At 48.2% G+C, this 19,700-nt stretch overlaps 1 protein-coding gene across 1 annotated transcript; it reads right to left on the bottom strand.

The window, feature by feature from the left end:
* Nucleotides 1-1,700: 1,700 nt before the first annotated feature.
* FKBP6 (FKBP prolyl isomerase family member 6 (inactive)) lies at nucleotides 1,701-19,642 on the bottom strand. Its single transcript, XM_088529956.1, has 8 exons — nucleotides 19,417-19,642; nucleotides 18,314-18,403; nucleotides 17,636-17,838; nucleotides 16,683-16,802; nucleotides 15,576-15,770; nucleotides 15,146-15,255; nucleotides 12,090-12,180; nucleotides 1,701-1,783 (listed from the first exon to the last, which is right to left on the bottom strand). The coding sequence occupies exons 1-7, from the start codon at nucleotides 19,640-19,642 to the stop codon at nucleotides 12,102-12,104; spliced, it is 1,023 nt and encodes a 340-aa protein (XP_088386082.1). The 3' UTR covers nucleotides 1,701-1,783; nucleotides 12,090-12,101.
* Between the last annotated feature and the right edge of the window lie 58 nt (nucleotides 19,643-19,700).

Here is a 19,700-nt window from a genome sequence, read left to right on the forward strand (position 1 = left end):
AAATGGAGATGGATGGGAATAAGATTTTAATACTGTTCTGGAAAAGGAGAAGATAAACAACAACAGTGAGCTTGAGATAAGGCTGCCTTCACAGGTTGTGTGACTGGAGAACAGCAGGGAAGGCCCATCTACCATAGTTCTGGAAACCCAAACACGAGAAATCGGCCACATTTAACAAAACGAGAGCACGGGCTTGTAATCTTTTAATCAAAGTGTGTGCTTCGAGTTGCCTGCTCAACCCAGTTAAAAGCCTTGCCAACTACGTTACGTGCAATATTTGAATTTCAGATGTACTCACACTGTACACTATTCATCAAGACCACGGAAAAAAGTAAAGCACTCTATTGTATAATTCAAAATAATGTGTATTATACAGCTGCATTTCTTCCTTTCTGTTCACCAGATTTATATTCTTTGAATCTTTTGGGAAAGTACATCTAGGAAAGAAAATAAGGGAAAAGACTACAAATGACCCAAACTCCACATTCCTTTGTATCTGTCCTTTCTTCAAACTAAGCAGCACAGCAGGATTTGACCTTCTTTCTCTAGGCTACCAGCATGTTCTTTCTCCAGAGGCAGAGGACCAGAATAAATAGGCAAGCAAAAGGGTCCAGAAGCGTGCTTAGAAGGTGCTGCCAACCCAAAGCTTTCCTCCACTTTGCTCTTTTCAGAATGTCTTACAGAGAGGGCATTTTATTTTAAGATACTGTCGAAGTCTGGTGGTACGGAATGCAAAAGCCATAAAGATGCTGGCAGAACTGGGGAAAACAAGAATGCTGAAGACATTTCTCTCTTGGCAAGGAGCCGCCTTGGAACACACATTTACCACGGGCAACCCTCCATGCCCTGCAAGTCAACAACAAGGCACTGAAGTATGTTTTGAAGACATTAACCTTGCTAGCCAAACATGGAGGGGACAAATACCAGGAAAACATCGTTTCATGTTACCAGGTTCCTCCTCCACGGAATTCAAGTGGTTTCTTTCTAGTTCTGTATTTGCCTGCCACCGGTTCACTGAGAGGCATTTGGTTTCGTGTTTATTAACTCAGTCACACCACAAAGATCTATGTTCAGAGACATGCAGGGAGGATACGGTGAGTTTTGCTCCAGAAGGAAACCAACCTGAGCAAACTTAGAAAAGTCAGCAATGCTTGAATAGAAAAAAAAGCTTCTTAAGTAATTTGAAATTTAGCATCAACATGCACAGGAACGTTCAGCCAAAACAAAGAGCAAAACACGCTGTGTTGCCCAAGAAGGGAGCTAGCTATACTAACAACAAATTGGACCCTGTTTCCAAATTCCAGTTCCTTGCACTGAAAGAGACATTCATCACTCTTGCACAATAAATTGGCACAAGTTCTGCTAGCATTAGTTCTCAGATTGGTTTATTTTCTCAGAACAAAAACTAATAATAAACCTAATTTTTAAGGAACAGTCTGTATAAACAATACAAGACTTCATGGCATCCTACTTCTACTCAGAGATTCCCCCAACAAAGCCCAGAACCTGGAAGAGGTAGGATGTCAGGAAAAGGTTTCTTCAGAATGTGACAGAGAGGAGAAAGAGAGGACACGTTCCACTTTCACACAGAGGAACTTAGCTCTTCTGAAAACTGAGCCTCAGAATTGAACAAGAACCAGCTTCTGGAAAGTGGGTTGTGTAAGATGAACAGAGCCTCCAGGCCACCTCTCCAAACTGGAGAGGGTGCTTCTCCCTTTTCCTGGATGCCATCTTGAGTTTTCTGCAGGCCCAAGAGTTGGTCCTTCCATCAGCTGGGGAAGTCCTAGGATAATAAAACATCACAGTCAGTAAGGTTCCAGTAAGGGTCATCTGTTCATTTTATTTCTACTTATTTCTATTTCTGTATCAGTGACTATAAGCATTTGAAGGTCAACCATTAATAGCACATGTCCATGGTAGCCCTGAAAGAGTCACCAAGAGCTTTGTGGATTAGCACACACAGAAGAGGCACAGCAAAATCACCACAAAAGTCAACAACCTTCCTCACTTAGGGCTTGGAGAAAATTGAGTATTAAGTAATATAAACATAAAACAAGCAAGTCTACCTCAGAAAAACCCTGAGAGGGCCCTTGAGGCCATCCCCTCTCTAATACAGGGTCATCTAAACTACAGCCCACTTGTGCTTTTCCAGCCTGCTCTGGGATGCTTGCTCTTTGCCTTTGGGAAAGAAGTTCTGTCTTTCCCACGGGAATCACCATTCTCCTATCAGAGTTTTCTAGTGCTTCTCAGTATATGTGTTTGTCCCCATCTTCTTTGCACGGTCCCAACCTGGTTTGTGCAGGGCATTACCACCAAGCAGAAGCCTAGGCACAATGTTGAGGCACTTGGAACAGATTCAAGACACACAGTCCTGCCAGCAATTTGTTTCTCCTTAGTTTCCTCTTGCCCCATCACTCCTGCTCACAGATAAGACATTTCCTAAAGTCCCAGCAGACACTGAGATGGTAACAGGTTAGACACCAAGCGAAGCTGCTGCTTCTCCTCCACCCCAGTGCCTGACCTTCCACCATCCCACCACTCCAGCCCCTTTATGTTAGGAGAAAAACCAGTACTGAGGCATAGAGGAAGTTTCCCTCTGGATATAAAGCAGGTATGTTCCTAAGATAGGATTTTCCCCCAACTCTGTACTTCAAAGCAGCCTCTCACAGGCCACTGATCAGGACTCAAATCACCTACTTCATGGCTTCAGTTCAACAGCACTGACCTTGCTGCCAAGAGTTCTGCTCCTTCAGTGCCTCCTAACTACGATTTCCCATTGCCTCACCCTGCTCATAGCCCTGCATCTCCTAATCCTTGGCCTTTGCAAGCAGTTATTTTATTTATTTATTTTAACTGTTGGTCAAACAATGCAGGTTCCACAGGAGAGATGTGGTGCATCCAATGATTCTGTGGAGATCCCTGTTGTCCCCAAAGCAATGAGGAATCTGGAATGAGACACATCCAGTAAACACATTCCTGTTGCTTTTTAATAGGCCTGTAACACATTTCCATAGCAGGCTGTTCATATTGCTGCCATAACTGGCAACATGCATGGATCATGCATGGATCATCCATGGAGGAGTGCAGATATGGAAGGTGTTTCCCCAATTTGTCACAATACAGATGGTTGCAAAACACTGCTGGGAAGTCAATCTCATTCCTCCATCATTAATGGGAAAAAGTCAAACAAAATTCTTAGCAACCTTTCCACAAGGTATCCCATACCTAACCTGCAGATTTTCTGAGGACCAAAGGATGCCCATTCACCAGACTTGCTCTCTCTTCCCACAGCTGGAGAACACTAGCAGCCCAAACCAATTTTTCCTATTCTTTCTGCAGCTGCAGCCACTTCAGCACACTCAGCCAGCTCTGCTGCAGCAGGGAGCTTGGCAAATTTAAATCAATTTACCAGTAGTGAAATACAGAAGCATGTTCCTTCGGGGATATCAACATTCAGACTGCCGACCAGAAGGCAAGAAAATCAGAAATTGTGAGGAATACAGAGACTTCACAGACAAAAGATTGAGAACATGAAGTATCACACAAGGTGCAAGCCGTACACCTCACAGTCTACATCCTCAGATGACAACTATTTTGTTCTTGTATCACAAGATCATTCAGGTTGAAAAGGAGCTCAGAAGGTCCCTGGTCTTATCTCCTTTTCATAGCAGGTTACTCACCTCCCCTGATGGTCCCCAAGATGCAAGGTTTTATTCTGCTCTAGTGCTTTCAGATCCACACGAGACACTTCAGTTCTGCCAACTCAAATGACATCCAGCAGATATCGGTAAGCCTGAATCAAGGCAATCAGCCTCTTGCAAAGGCTGCCCCAAATTACATTTTGGGTTAATAAAAGCACAGAACAGTTAAACAATTTCCAAGATGGCCAGAAATAAGCCTCTAGCAGACTTCCAGCCTGGCACAAGCTGGGACACATAGCAAAGAGTCAGCACATCGCCACTTAGTTCACTCAGGCTAATTAAATCCCATGTTACAGTTTTATCTAACAGGCGACTCCACATTGTCAAACCTTTCAAAACTGTGGAGTCACCCGAGACAGGACTCCTTTGCGTTACCCTCCGCTTCAGGCTGACGGCGCTACTCAGGGTCCAGCCTGCTCAGGAGAAAGGGGAGAGGAGGTTTCCGTAGAGAGAAACCCACCAGCAGTCACTTCAAGTCATCTCTTTTCTTAGTCCTTTGAAAATTAATCAGAGATAAAAATGCTTAAATCATCCCTCTTGCTCACAGCATAAATGTCCTAGCAACTAGGACAAGGGAAGAAATGTTTCTAAAGTGAAAAAAGAGCATTACACTTGATGTGCTACAATATCCTCTACTTTATTAGAGAAAACCATCTTTGCTCCTCTTAAAATGCAGCTGCCTTCGCTGCTACTTGTCAGTCTAATGCTATACACACACAGAACTTCTTTTTATGTGTCCCTGATAGGCATGCTTATAAGATAATCACTTGATGTTTCCACTGGCTGTTAGCTGCGGTTCAGAGGGTCTGGCTGGGTATAAAACCTACAGCTACCAAGACTTCTTGTGCACCAGAAAAACAAAGGATCAAACTGCGAGGCTGCTGGTTTCGTGGCTCCTATTTGAAGTCATAAAGTCTTTACATGCAGCTAATTAAAAAAAAATATATTCAAACTGAAACCCTGAAGCCATTCGGAGGAGTGTTTGATCAGTTCATCTCTTTCATTTCCACCTAATGGCGACACAATCAAAAGGGAAGCGGAAGGGAAGCGCGCGGCCCCGAAGACACAGCGAGTTGGACGGTGTTCAAAGCACTCACTGCTCCTGCAGGTAGAGGAGAGCCTGCTCCTGCTAGCACTGCACTCCAGGGCTTGCTTCCACCCTTTAAAAGCAGCCTGGCAGCAGCTCACTCGCTCGCACACACTTTGAAGTTCAGACACCAGCCTGCTGGTACCTGCTATTTTCATTCGTTCTTCATAAAGACAAGACACAGTTGATGGCCAGTTTACAGCAAACATGACCCATCACTGGTCATTTACAATCCACATCACCTTCACTCTGTCTTAAGCCATAGCTAAGAGGGAGTGTTTTACTGAGACTTTCAAATTCATTGAAGCTGCTTTCTTGCCTAAGCAACTGTAGTTGCCTCTTATCCAGCTCCTACTTTCCCGTTTCTAGAAAGTTTGTAGGAAAAGCCAGTGCCACGAGGGCACCTGGCAGCAGATCGTGTTTTTGGCAAAACACAGGGCATCTGGACAGCAAGTCTGCACCTAACAAGGCACAACTGTGGAGGCCTCGTCAAGCCCACGCTTACTCCCAACAGCACTGCCCCAAGACAACCCATAGATTACTGCTCTCAGAAGCAAATAATCAACTTCGTGGTGAAAATACAGCCTGGAAGTCCAGCCTGACCTCTGCATCAGAGAAACACCTTTAGGAGACAACAGTTCCTCTAGGGCAAAGTAGCCTCTGTGTTTGGAGGGGAGGTTTTCTGCCTACAGCCATAGCGTTCTCTCCCAACCCTAGCGGCATGGCGGCTGACTCCGGACAAGGAAGGAAGGGAAGCTGTGGCTCGGCACCCGGCACAGGCTGGATCATCTCCTAGGGCGGCTGCAGAAGGGCTCCTGGAAGCGCACGCTCTGCACACGCTTGGGAGCGCAGAACTGCAAAGGGGTGAAGGCCTCAAAGGGCAATTGCCTGAGGATCAACCCAAAACCCTACCAGCCCAGCAGGAACATCTGATAGAAACGCTCGGGGGAACGCTACGGCTACCAGGGAGCGAGCGTGCTCTCTCAAAGGCACGATGTGGACCTCAAAAGAGGTTACTAACAGGCCGGAACCCTTCTGAAAGCCAAGAAGAAAGGCCAGCTACGGTAAACCCTGAAGCGCAGCACTGCAATCGCTGCACAGGGATCTCATTGAGCAGTTTAAGTTCAGAGCAGGAGGCTTGGAAAGGGTGCACAGAGCTCCCCGGACCATTTTCCCACAGATCTCCAGCTCTGAAGAGCATCAAAAGCAGTAGGAAGGGGCTAGAGCTGGATGCAAAAGCAATAAGCCCTGAGGTTGGTATTGGCTGGTTGATAACAAGATGTTCCAATATGGCCCACTGCCATATGCAGAGAAGAAACAGCTTAGCTATTTAGAAGACTAAAGCATCACAGGTTTTGCTCTGGGCAATTATTAAAAGGGTATGCTACATATCTCCACCACACTGAGCCTGTCCCCAAGCACACACCACATTCAGAAAACCATCTAAATTAGGACTCCACTTATCCGCTATCTATGGAAGTAATTTTGCAGTAAGCCATGCTCTCACTGCTCTCTAACATGCTGGTTGGGGATGTCTGGCTGTTACGTTTCAAGTGGCCAAGATTACTACAGAGCTTGTCATTAAAGTGGAGCAGAACAAGCAGCTCAGAGACTCCCCAGGTGTGAAGGAAATTAAGCCTGATAACGCTCTCTGACCAAGAGCTGCTGTGTCTACCTTACTGCAGATGCACCAGATGTCCAAATTCAAAGATAAAGGTGCAAAAACTACTGAACTTTCATTGCCATTTGAAGATCTGTCCTTACATGTCTGCTTTCCTCAGGAAGCCTCTTCTGTAAGTCAGTTTATGATTCTTGCACTGCAAAAGACCCAGGGTGAGTTTCAAGCACTGCCTCTAAGCGAGACAGACGTTTAAGTGGAAGGATAGACTTATCCAAGAGCTTCACCAAGCCCTTATTCCAAAGACACCGAGTGCTGATGACATGCACTATCATCCTGAACCTGAGGTCATGGCTGAAGGATTTGTCAAGACAGCTATGACAAGGCAAGGTCTACGATAAGGCAAGGGCACTTAAAGAAAAGGGAAAACAACAAAAAGTTCATTCCTGAGTATTTCTTTTAAAAAGTCCCTTAAATCAGCATCTGAACAAAGCAGCAAAACCATTTTCAAGAGAACAAGAGGGACAAACACAGGAAGGTGAAAGGAAAGGATGAAGTATTCAACACACACTTGTCTGGGTCGGAAAGAACTTCAACTAGCAAGTCCAGGCTGAAACTGCCCCTTAAAACAGCTCTCAGGACTCCATAACCTCAGACTACTGCATTGTCAGTAACGCACAGCATTCTGTCAAACCACCAGTTCCTTGATAAAGCACAACAGGTCTGGGAAGGGCGCAGGAAGGTCCCCTCTCCCGCTGCTGCAGAGGGAGCAGCAACATCCATCTTCTCTGTGGACGTGTGAAGCAGCTCACAGCAGCACCAGGCGCTCCCTTCAGCGAGGGTCTTCCCAAGAGCGGCATCCCCAGATGTGAAACAGTCATTAGTGCCTGCTGCCCCTTGGCACTGAGAATCATAAAAGCTGTCCCGTGGCCAAGCTCTATGGCCACTAACTGGACATAACAACTGCCCTGGTACCGTTCAAGTCACCATCTAGTCTAGACTCCCCTCCCAGAATCAGCCACGAGGGCACAGTTTGCACCACCATCAGTTGGAGTTTTTTCTTGTCATGTATTAGCTTTGTTCAGGCCTAGGCACTCCTGCTCCTGACTGCTGTTACCGGCTCTGGTGCCTGGTCCTGGTCACAGAGCTCTTCTGAGCAACATGAGGCTGAACTGGGGAGACACAAAGACATTCAGTAACACCGATGGTTCCCAGTGCTGCTGGTATCAACAGGGACAACAGCCTGGCCAGGGCTGGCCTAAGTTCATGCACATCACGATGAGATAATTCCGTGTTTCTGCTCATGATGCAGTAAGAACCATCTTTCCCTCTTCAGAGGCAGTTAACATCCTCCCAGCTCCAGAGCACTATCCACTGGCTTGGTTCCACTTCTCCATACCCACAGCACTCCAAGAAACCAGGCTAGGAAGGACAAGCCCACTGTCATTACATGGAAAAAGGCCCTTTTTTTGCAGTTCAAGGTGGTGCATCCCCATACGCTACTAAATGGGGTTTGACAGACACTTCTTCTACTAGTTCAAGGAGAAAGTTAGCAGCATTCTTGATCGGGACCTGACCCGGCGGCCAGATCTGTCAGTGCTGCCCGTCTGCCACTTCCAATGGGAGGAGCCCCTGGAGAGCTGCTCACGGCACTGGCAGCAACGTGGCAAGAAGCAGAAGCAGCACCGGGGGCTTCCACCTCGGCCAGCAGCACCTTTCAGCCGTACCCCGATCCCCAGCATGAGCCACACACCTGCAGCAGGTTCCGGGCCAAGGCCTCTCCGGTCAGTGCATGCTCGAGGTAGGTTTATCCAGTTTGCCTCTTTGCCCTCTAAAGCAACAAAACACTTCCACTTCACGTAGCTTATCACAGCAACACACAGGTAGAGAAAGGAGACTTTAAAAACGGTGCTTTGTGCAAAGCCTTCAAATAGTCACTCACCTCCTTGCTGCTGCAAGCAAAGTTAAGAGTGATGGCCCAGGGCTGGGGCCCGAGGCGGCCCTCGGGTCAGCCCAGAGGGCATCACCGCACCAGCCCTGCAGCGCAGCCCGTGGGATACTGCCAGGGTCTCTCTCCTTTCCTTTTCAGATGATCTTTTCACTCCTAAGCCCAGCTCAGACCTCCAGGTCTGGGTAAAGCCACCTCTAGCGAGGTATGTGCCCTCATCAAGGCCTTTTGTAAACAAGCTTCCACGTTTCTAAAAATACATTAAGCCTCCAACAGCACAGTATACCCCAGGTGCAGGTATCCAACACCAACCTACTGGTCTCTGTCCTCACTTCTCTCCCCGTCCACTTTTTGCCCAAACCTGCTGTCTGATCTGTTACCTGATTTGTTACAAATCAAACACCCAGGTCTAGCACAAGTCACTGGGAAACTTGTGGCAGAGGATCCATAGAGTCGAGGTGACGCAGTCGCTACTTGCAGTTTTTGGGGAGAGACCTCACCTTTCTGGAAGATTCGTAAGCTGTTACAGGCACTACCATAAACTTCAACTGCAGAACTCTGCAAAAGGGGAGATGCCAGAGGAGGAGGAGATCTGAACAAGAACAAACAAACAAAAAAGCACCAACCACCTTATTAAAGCTCCTCTTCCTTTGCTTAGCAAGGAGAATGCTTAATTAAGTCATCCTTCAAGCCTTCCCACTAGCTCTAGCAATACTTAGCATAACACAGATGCTTAACAGAATTTCCTTCACAACACAGGACATCTCTGTGGTACAATAATTTGCATTCTCTACAGAAGAAGTGAAATTGCTGGGTTCTGTGTTGTTCAGCATCGCACAGTGGGTAGGGACAGCACCAGCGGGAGGGATATTTTAGATCTTCAGCTCCGAAATACAGGAAAGTAGGAGGGAAAGCAGCAAGTTGCTGTTTACTCAAAGACTGGAGCTTTCCCAAGTCAGGAGTTTTGACTGTATTATGTGCATACTTCCCAGCTTATTTGCAAGTCTCTTTTAGCTTATTAGGTCAGTTTAACTGGCAACTGCTGCTAGTTTTAAGCCCAATTATACTCACTTCTACCTGGCGACACAGTCCCAGTTCTGCAGCCAACTCTCACCAAATAACGGCTTCAAAATTGCTAGGCCCTGCTATTTGTAGCAATCTCAAGCTTGACCTCAGAGTTTCCTGCCATAGCTTCAGTACTGTCTGTTTTCCCGGGAACACTTCCCCGCACGCTCTCCGCTTCTCCAGTGTCCTGGAGCGGAGATGCCTGCTGGACACAAGCTGTCAGCCTGGCATGGGGGCACTCGGCGAGGCTCATCTTTCTGAAATGAAACCATCACCACAGCCCAGAATCCAGACATTTCTAAGGAATTTGTCTGCACCCTTCATGATTAAATCCTCTCTTGCTCACAGATGACTACAGCAGTTATTTTTTTTCCAGGGTTTAGCATTCTGTCACCAAAAAGCTGTGCTCCAGCAAGCCAGTGGTCCTCGGCCCATCCACAGTCTGCAGTTTAGGAGGACAATAGAAGTATTCAGCTGTGCACATACCAAACAACCTGCCCACACAGGTGTCTAGGCACATGCAAGCAACCCAAACACACAGAGGGGCAAGTGTGCAACCCTTGGGTATCTTAAGTGTCATTACAGGAAATATAACACAGCCTTTAACTGCTTAGTACAGAGAAACAAACCATTTGTTCCCTTAACAAAATAAGCGTTGCAGAATTCACCAAAACAAGTATCAAACCTACCTGCGTAGGAGCTTTGAATCAGAGAGATTTAACAGTGTGCCACAATAGAGGTAGTGTCAAAGCTACAACTCTAAGCTGGACAGCTGGTCAGCACAATGCTTAGCAAGCACCTGCCAGCTGGAAACAGGAAAGTTTTCCACAACTTTTGTAATCCTGCTGGCTCGTTACAGGCAAAGCTTACAGGCCACCTTATCACTAAGTACTAGATTCCAGTGGCTTGAGCAGGGGGGATGGATTAGGTGATCTCCAGAGGTCCCTTCCAACCTCAACCACGCTGCAATTCCATGTATGAGAGACTCTTCTTAAGATGAATTAAGAGCAGCAAATAAGCATTATAAAGTGCTATGTAGGTGTCAGTGATTAATTGCGATCTGGAAGACTTATTTGTAAAATGTTACTAAAACTGAGTTGAGTGAAAGTGAAACACCTCTATGACTGAGAGCCCTCAATCACCTGTGTCGAGAGGTAAAACTCCAGCAAAGAGTCTAACACTTGCAGGAGCCAGCAGAAAAGCCCTGTCTGACAACCAGCTCAGCCTAACACTTAAAATTCCTCAGGAAAAACTCCCCTCTACCAGAGGTTTCTGTTCTGGTAGCTCTTTCTCGTGACCCGGGAGAAGATCAGGTCCATTTCAAGTTCCAAGATGAAGCAGGGCACAGATTGGTACAAGCTTCCCAGGTGAGGCCCTGCTAAGCGCTACAGTTAGAAATGGGAGACACAAGTCATTGAGGTTTCCAAGTCACTGAAATTCAGCAAATGGACTCGGAGCCTCTTTGCCAAGTGCAGATGTCTGGGCTTCCTGCATACCTCCGGCAAGACCACGTGTCAGTCATAAAACCCCGTTCAGAGCTGCTCGCCCGGGGACAGGTACCTGTTAATAGGTCTGGCCGGTCTCCCTATGAACCTGGAGTAGAAGAATTTGCCTTCTTAAGCAGTTTAGCAACATGCTCAGCTGAGATCGGGGCCTGGGGAACATAGCAGGGGTAGAAACTACAGCAAGGATGCACACAGGCTCAGGAACACAATGCGTTGCTTTATGAAGCAGCCACTCAGTGAAACCTCTTCCTCAAATTCTAGTTCTTCTTGTCTGCAGTCTGTCTTTTTGGTAAGGCAGTGAAGAGAATCCAGAGTCGAGCTGAAAACGCCACGGCTGCATCCTCGTTGCTTGGGATGGAGAGGCTGCTAATACTCATTTCCAGCAAAATATTGCTGTTATTGTGTGAGACTGCACGGCAGCAAACCCTGAAGGCCCTCAGCTGCTGCTGCTCTGACAGAAGGCTGCTGTCATTTTCCACAACCCTTTCCCGAGGGCTTACCCTGAGGCGAGAGACCAGTGAAGATTTCCACTTCCCCCTCCAGTTCCTCCCCCCTTCCCAAGGTTTTGACAAAAAAAGAGAATGATCAAAGAGCCTTTGTGCATTTATAAACCCTGTCAATTTTGCTAGAAGATTTAAGACTTTAGAGAGACCAAAACAGCTATCTGAAATTTTCTATACAAGCAGGCTTTTTAATATTAAAAAAAAAAAGCCAGAAATAAAATATTGAGATTTTTCACAAGTGAAGCACTCCAGCAGCTCGAGACAGGAGTGCTGGAAGGGAGGAGGAAGTCCAATTCTTAACTTTGACAGAAACATTTTTTTTGTTTGTTTCTTTTAATTGGCAGGGAAACAGGACTACATGGCTATTTCTCCCCCTGGCTCCGAGAGGGAATAGCTGGGATGAGCAGCACAGGAAACAACAAAACGAAACTTACCCAAGTGCTGCCAGGCTCAGGTTCCTGTCCCATGCCAGTTTGCTCGGTAGGAAAGATCCTCCAAGCAGACCCATGGTAGCCTTTTGCCCTACCTTCCTGCCCCTTCGGGTTACCTTGCCTCTAAAATCCTCCTGTGCAGAAGAGAAGCTGGTTCCCTACCCAAAAACACTGTCTAGGCAGCAGAGCAGAAGTCTGGGGAGACCTCAGCCTTTTTCATGGTTTGGTTACCTTTATTTCTGGTCAGGCAGGAGAAGAGTTGAGGGGGGCAAACATCCGGCAGCACATTTCTTTCTCCTTATCCACATAGTCCTTGTAACAGCTGCAAAGCAGAGCACACCGCGATGTCATGGGCTGGGGCCATCTGCTCAACGACCAGTGTTGCAAATAGAAGTTTTCCTTTTTGTTGTTAAATAAACTAACTGAATCTAGACCATACAGCTAGCACTGGAACAGCGCTGCTCCAAGCCCTTGTTTCTGCCAGGTATGATGGGTGGCAACACTGTGCCTCATCACAGACCCTGGGGCTCTGCTCTGCTGGTGACCACCAGCCAATTAGATTATTTCATTTTTGCCAGTCAGATGCTTTCTAAGGCAGTTTTGCAAGCGTATGATGCAGAGGAATCCCCCTCCTGTATCCTACAGCCTAATTTGGTGTCTTCTACACTTTTGCCAATTCTTGTGGAAGCAGCTCCCTCAGTGCCCTGCTCCTTGGTAAGGTACAGTGACCACGGACCTCTCAAATCTGGTCAGAGGATGGGGAGGGGACTGCACGGACACAGGCACAGGACATGTGGGTCACAGAGTCACACCCGCAGGGCAAAACCCCCTCCATTTTAACCACTGCTTCTCCAAGTAGTGCCACAGGTGCTGGGGGGGGAGCCCGGTTTCTTCCCCGTCCCGCGTCCCTACCTCGCCGCGAGCGGGGCCTCGCTGGGGAGGAACCCCTGACCAAGAGGGTGACTCCATTTGGACCCTGTCCCAGCAATTAACTGCTGCCAGACTAAGCAACTTTACTGCCTTTGCTACCGTGTAAGGTCAAAGCAAACTTTCTGCTTCCACACACCAGAGCACATTGTGTGACATCAGCCATGTCCTCTCAGTCAGTGTCCCCCTACCAGCCCCTCTGTGTCCAGAACTTTAAGCGTTTCATTCAGAGGAATCTCAGCACAGCAAATCTCTTCAATCTTGCAGACACACACTGTCATGTCTGCGTATGCCAAGCAGAGACCAGAGAGCCTACCTGGCCTCCAAGCAGCAGGCACTTGGCACTGAAATCATCACCTACTGGAGCAGGAAACCCCAGAGCTACTCATTTGGGGACAGAATTGCATGCTGGATGTCAGAACTGCATTTTATTCCGGATTTGATAAAATTTGATAAAACTGCCGGCAACTTCAAGACCTACAAGACTATAAAATAAAACCACTACAGCTGGTACTAGACATGTTCCCCAACACCCTGGCCCAGGATCAGCTTCTTTCTCTCAGGTAAAAGCGAATTTTGCTAAAAATCATGTTCAGCTTTTACATGGATGCCTTTCTACGTTCTGTTTTCAACAGCAAAAGCAAGCTATTAACATACAGGTTTTTTTTTTTTTCTCCCAAAGTATAAATGTACTCGGTAAGTGGAAAGACTTTAAGAACAAGATTTTGATTCATATTCTATTTTTGAAACATTTGCCAGATCACATTAGGGGTTTTCACAAGCAGTGTGGTTTGGCAACATTACAGAGCTCTAGACTGAGGTGTGGCACAGCTAACAACATCCGATAACATCATCTCTAACTACTTCATGCTAATTTCACCCTTTGTCATAGTACAAAGCAAAAAAGGAAAAAAAAAATCTCTCCAATTTTAACTGGCACTGAGGCAGAAACTCCAAGATGATGGTGGTTGAAGGGGTACTCATGCATTCAGGTTGCTGCAGGGCCTGTTATTTGTTTGTGCCATTTCCAGTGCCAAACCCACGCGCCGTTTCCCTGCAGCCGGAATGCCTCACTGCTTCCCGGCAGGACCAGCCCGGCCTTATCTTCTACCAGTTGATGCATCTGGAATGAGTCTAAGATAACGCACGAGGCTGCTAGAATCAGTATGTCTAGCACCAGTGAGTCCTCGACACCATCCACATGCCTCCTGGAGGAGCTACCTAGTCATTCTGAGCAATTTAAAAACTATTTGTGTTTACCTAGTGGTTTGGGAGCTATGTGCCCACAGCTGGACTAGGAGGAATGAGTGCTGCATTTCAGATTTCCACATGGACAACTAATATTGTCTTCACATTCTTCATACTTCCGCGGTCACAGGAAAAGTTTGGAGACTTAATGTTGTCACAGACTATTAAAGGACATTTTGCTATACAAGACACAGATGTGTGAACAGCTCTTAACTGAGTGTTACCTGGCAAAGGGACTCAGCCCACAGTGAGACTGGCTTTTTCCACTGCACCAACTGGTCTAACAAGAGATGTTGCAGCTCCCTACAAGCCATGTGTCACTGTTAGACATGTGCAGCAAAGGAAAATGTTCCCATTCAAGGGCCATTTTGTGATCTCTGAAGCTGGGGATTTGTTGCACTCTGCATCTGTCAGCAGTGCCAGAAGTACAGCATGCATTTTCGGGAACTAGCTAGTGCTTTTGCTGAAAAGAATGAGGATGGAGATTAGTGTTAGTCATATTTTGGTGGGACTAAAGACATGACTAAGGCTGGCAGGATTGCACTGTATTCAGCCTGTGAGCAAAGAGAAGGTTTGCCTTCAGGATTGCTCATTTACTGCCTCCAAGACAGCAAGGAATTCACTTTCAAGACCTTCCTACACACTAACATTAGTATTTGTAGCATTGTACAGTGTAGCATTTGCAGTACAGAAGAACTGTTGTAATCCACCACTGTCCTTGAGGAAATTGAAGCCACACTTATTATTTCAGCATGTTATTACCATGAGCTCTAACCTACAGTATTTCATTGGTTTCAAGACAGTTCAGCAGCCCCTGCTTTTCTGTCATCGGCCTGACCCACCTACTCACATGAAGTACAACACAGATACCCCCGCAGGGAACCTGCACAGAAAGTGTGGATACTCTCAGCTTCTCACATATCTCCTGTAGCCGATGTGGCTGTAAAGTATTTGAACCAACCTCCTCCAAGCTAAACAGATCTGGATTTTCCCCAGTCCCTTACTAGCCCCAATAATTATTTTCTTTAACAAACACCCGAGTTTTTTGAGTGGGTGCTTTCAGACTATCTAAACACCCCCTCTTCCACAGCAATGAGAAGGAGTTCTCTCACCTTGCCAACTTTTTCAGCTCGTTGTTAATATCATGGTTGAACGGCTGTATGTGCTGAGCTCTGACCAGGAAATCCCGGGCTTTTTCATATTCTGTCATGCAGAGACAAGCCTGTCATTGAGAGAAGACAGATACATCGAAGGATAAATATAGACTCGCTCCCGTTCTTCAGGATCGAAACATGCACAACCACAAACATTTCTGAGACGGATCCAGGTAGTTCAGGAATCCCCTAAGCAACGGGCTGTGACAGATTTGCAGAAGACCAGACTTTCCAGCAGGTCAAATGCAGACAAACCACTGCCTGTTCTAGGAACTTAAAGTCCTGGCCAGAATTTAGTGGTTCTCTTCAGTATACTGCAGGTACCCCCAGCGGCAGCTGAACTGGGACAGTGCTTGATGCATCTGCTAGAGGAATTCTTTTTGCTCACCTGGCCACATCTGAACAGAGCTTTGGCATTTCTTTGGTCGATCTCCAAAGCTTTTTCTCCGTAGGTCAGAGCTTGGGCAGGACGCTCCAGTTTCAGGTAGGTAAGTGAGAGGTTGAGGAGCACCAGCAACTTCGAAGCGTCAATCTGACACTGCTCTGCCTCGCTGCAAGGGCTGCGACGTAGGACGGAGTAAGCCTGAGCAAACAGGGAAACAACACCAGCACACGATGGGTTTGTAATGAAAAGTAAAAGATGTATCTGATCGGCCAGCTACATCCATGTTTCCATTTATCTAGGCCAGTTAAAAAACCTCACAAAATCACAAGGCTACTGCATGGCATTATCAGCATGACTAGCCAGCTCAGCCAAAAGCATCCTATCTTCCTAAAGGTAAAACACAGCTTTACAAATGTATCAAGGAACTAAAAAAAGGGAAAAATTACACACAGGAACCAGATTTTAAGGGCAAAGATATAAGGGAAATCAAATTGGAGAAAGATCACTTAAAATATTCTTGCTTAGAAAGAAATAGCAAGAAAAAAATCAATGGGGGACAGAAAAGTCTCACAAGTTTCCAGTTCAGGGGAAAAAAACAGAAAAATGTCTCTCCCAGGAGGCTAAAAGTAAAGCTAAAGCACCCAGGTGACTGGACACCTCTTTGCAGAGCACAAGGGTCCTAAATTACTCCTGAAAGCATTGATCCAGACTGCCACTGCAATACAAGACCACAGTGCATCACACCCTCTCCTAGGGAAAGCTGTCCTGAAGGGCTCCAGCTCAGCAGCCAAAGCAATCAAGCAAACTGCTCCGAGCTCATAAGGGCACCAAGATACCCTCTCCTGTCACAGCTGGAGCTCAGCAGCTGTGCAGCTTAGGGAAAAAGAAGAGGTCACCTTATTTCTGCCATCCCTTCTCCTCCTTCAGTGCCATTCACTTACCACCGGTGCTCACACAAAACCAGGCATTTAAGAAATGTTCTTAAATAATAAACTATACCTGGAAAGTATAATTAAAGCATTTGCTCTCAAACTCACACTTGTTACGGTGAGTTAGCACTCAATAATTGTTACTTCCACAGGCCACGGAGAAAACTTCCTCGTGTCCTACCCTTTTGTATCTGTCTTTGGCATCCGGGAAGCGCTGCTGACGGAAGAGGTAATTGCCGAACTCGCGCTCCGTGTCTGCCACTTTCAACACCTTTTGTAGCGGAAACATTCCCTGCTGTTCCTGCACGAGGAAAATACCTGTGTGTCAATTCAAGTTGGCAGGGATCATGGCAGGAAAGCCCTTTGCAGGCCTCTCGTATGCCCACAGCAAGAGCTAAAGTGTTGCCAAGGCCCCGTCTCGGCCGTCAGGCCACTGCCCTCTGGCATTTCCCATCCCCAGGCTGCAACAAGTCCCTGGTCACCCTGTGCAGACAAGGCCTGGTGAGGAGCACCACAAAGCCAGCCCAAAAGCTACTTCTGGGGCTGGCCAGGCGCCCCAAAAAGCGAGAGACAGGTTTTCTCCTAGGTTTGGGAGTTTAAACTAGCTCCGAGTTAGCCAGAAAGGGCAGCCAGCCGCGAGGAAGGGGTGGAAGATCGACTGCAGCAACGACAGAGCGGTTTGATCTCGAGGCACTTGTGGAAAGAGGGGCCTCTGCAACAGCAGCAGGGGAAGAGAAAGGGCCTCCTTCCATCAGCGTTGCTGCCTGTGCCCCGACCACTGACCCACAACCACAGCCCAAAGCTTTCTGTGTGAAAAGGGGGAACTAACAATCACACTGCAATTCACCGGGGAGGAAAGCGAACCGTGAAGGAGCACTCGGGACAGCAGCCAAGAAGCAAAAACAAAAACTGGGGGAAGGAGGCAGAGGGGGAGAAGGGAAAAGAGAGGAGGGGCAAATTGATGCAGCAACCTAACAAGATTTTATTCTTCTCAAGAGCTAGTTACTGTTCCTGCTGCTTCACAGAACTCCCTGGAAGCTGGTGCCCTCTAGTGAAATCAGAAGGCTTCTGACAAAGCAGAAATAAAGTTTTCAACTCCAGATTTGCATCTCAAGCCTTAACAAGGCAACTCACAGCAGTCAAAGCAAAGAATCCGTCCGATTCCGCCGAGTCCAGAAAGTCGAGCAGCTCCACCTCGAACAAGACCGTGGCGTTTGGGGGGATGAGGGGAGGACAGCCCAGCTTCCCATAGGCGTAATCGGGCGCAAAGACAAATCTCGCCAGTTCTCCCTTCCTCATGGTGAGCAGGCCGACTTCTAGCCCCCAGAGCGTAATGTCTGTCACACCAAGAAACAGAAGGTCATGAGAAAGCAGAGCCCTCCCTCCTCGACATTGAATTTCTCTTAAAGCCTAGAGGGGAAATCTTGGTAATTCAAAGCCGATCAACTGCAAAAGTCAATTCAGCACCATGATGACAGCTTGTGCTCACATACAGCTGCTCCTCATGCTTGGATTACCGAGGCCATCAGCCACGGGAACAAGCAAGCAGCAAGCATCAACACCTCTCAGGTGACATTAAACCATTAAGACAGTGCTTGTTTCAGGACATGTATTAAGCACCCAGCAAGAACACCCATAGCACCTGCTGTTGACTCCCAAAGTTAAAAGACTCTGGATTAACCAACACCTGCAAGGATCTTTAAAGGCTTCCAATGGTCTAAAGGGACCAAATAGAGTCTAAACTAATACGCCCTAAAGGGCAGGTCTTTCAAACTCTCAGGTCCCAGGACAAGTTTCACAGCCCCCATTTACCTTTTCCAAGTTTCATCAGGCGAGGGACCTTCCTGCAGCAGTTGGTGCAGAAGGGCTCATCCGCATACTCCAGGTATCCCGAGTACTTCACTGCGCAGCCCAACACGAGCAGCAAGGAGAAGGGGACAGAACAACAGTCTGACTTAGTGACTGGAAACGATGCCCTGGGCAGCACGCTGGAAATGGTTCTGCCACACCAACCACCCCATTTTTCTTTCCCCTGGGGCTGTAAAACAGCAGTTTTGTGTAAAACACAAACCCCCTTGTGATTATACCTAAAACTCATCACTCAACCAAGCAGCACCGGCTGGGTTTTAACACTGTCACCAGATAAAGTGAAGAGATGAGATTTTGTTAAGGAACAGGGAAAATTTTGTGAAGAACAGAAATTTTTGCTACAAAAAAATAAAATACCCCAGCATCTAGAAAAAACTTAACAAAGCCTTTCCCACCCAAAGTTTGAGTTCTGGAATAAAGAAATGGTCCATGGGCAGCTCTGGTTCAGCTCAGAACACCAGTGGTTCCTCACAACTAAGCCCTCAACAGGAATTGCCTCCAGCTTCAGATTGCTTCCGTCTGCCGTGGGTATAGGGGGAACCGGGAAATCCTGCTTTTCCCAAGGTCAGGATGTCCTTTCGCTTAATCTGCCAGCCACAGGAAGTTAAACAGACGATCCCGAGGGCGCAGCGCCCGCAAGGGCGTCTCCGAAGCAGCAAGGCTCCCGCGCGAGCACGCGGAGCTCCCGCTCCGACACCGGCGCTGACATCTCGGGGAGCGCTCAGGTTGTCAGCTCACAAACGCCCGTGGGCTCGGGGCACCCTTGGAAACGGGTCCCGTCCTGCCGAGCCTCGGCCGAAGGGTGATTTAGGGCCGGCCGCGGAGGCCTTGCCCTGCGGGGCAGAGGGCACGCGGGAGCAGCGGCCCCCGGGATCGTGTCTGTCCTCAGCTCCCGTCCCCGCCACAAGGGCCGGCGCAGGGGGAGCCGCCCGGGGAAGGCCGGTCGTGTCGGGCCCGTGAGGGGAGGCTGCGCTGCGGGTGATGCGGGAGGGTTGCGGGCGCCGCGGCCCGGGCGGGTGGCAGAGCGGGCGCCGCTCCGGCCGTACCTGCCACGGAGGCGTCGGCGGGCACGGGCTCGCCGGTGCCAGGCCGCAGCACCTCCTTGAGCACCCCGCCGTCCCCGCGGAGGTCCCGCAGGCGCCGGGCCTGCGCCAGCCGCTGGAAGGGGGAGGCGGCGCCCGGAGCCGGAGCCGGCGCTCCCGGCCCCGCCGCGCTGTCCCCCACGCTGACACCCGCGTCGCCATGAGGCGCCACTGCCCCGCGGCCCAGCATGGCGCGCCCTGACAAGCCCCGCCCCCAGCACACCGCGCCAATCAGCGCCCAAGACGCC

The sequence above is a fragment of the Tinamus guttatus genome, unplaced genomic scaffold (genome assembly GCF_059628265.1).
Source record: "Tinamus guttatus ecotype Peru unplaced genomic scaffold, ASM5962826v1 Tinamus_guttatus_pri_ptg000356l, whole genome shotgun sequence".
NCBI lineage: Eukaryota > Metazoa > Chordata > Aves > Tinamiformes > Tinamidae > Tinamus > Tinamus guttatus.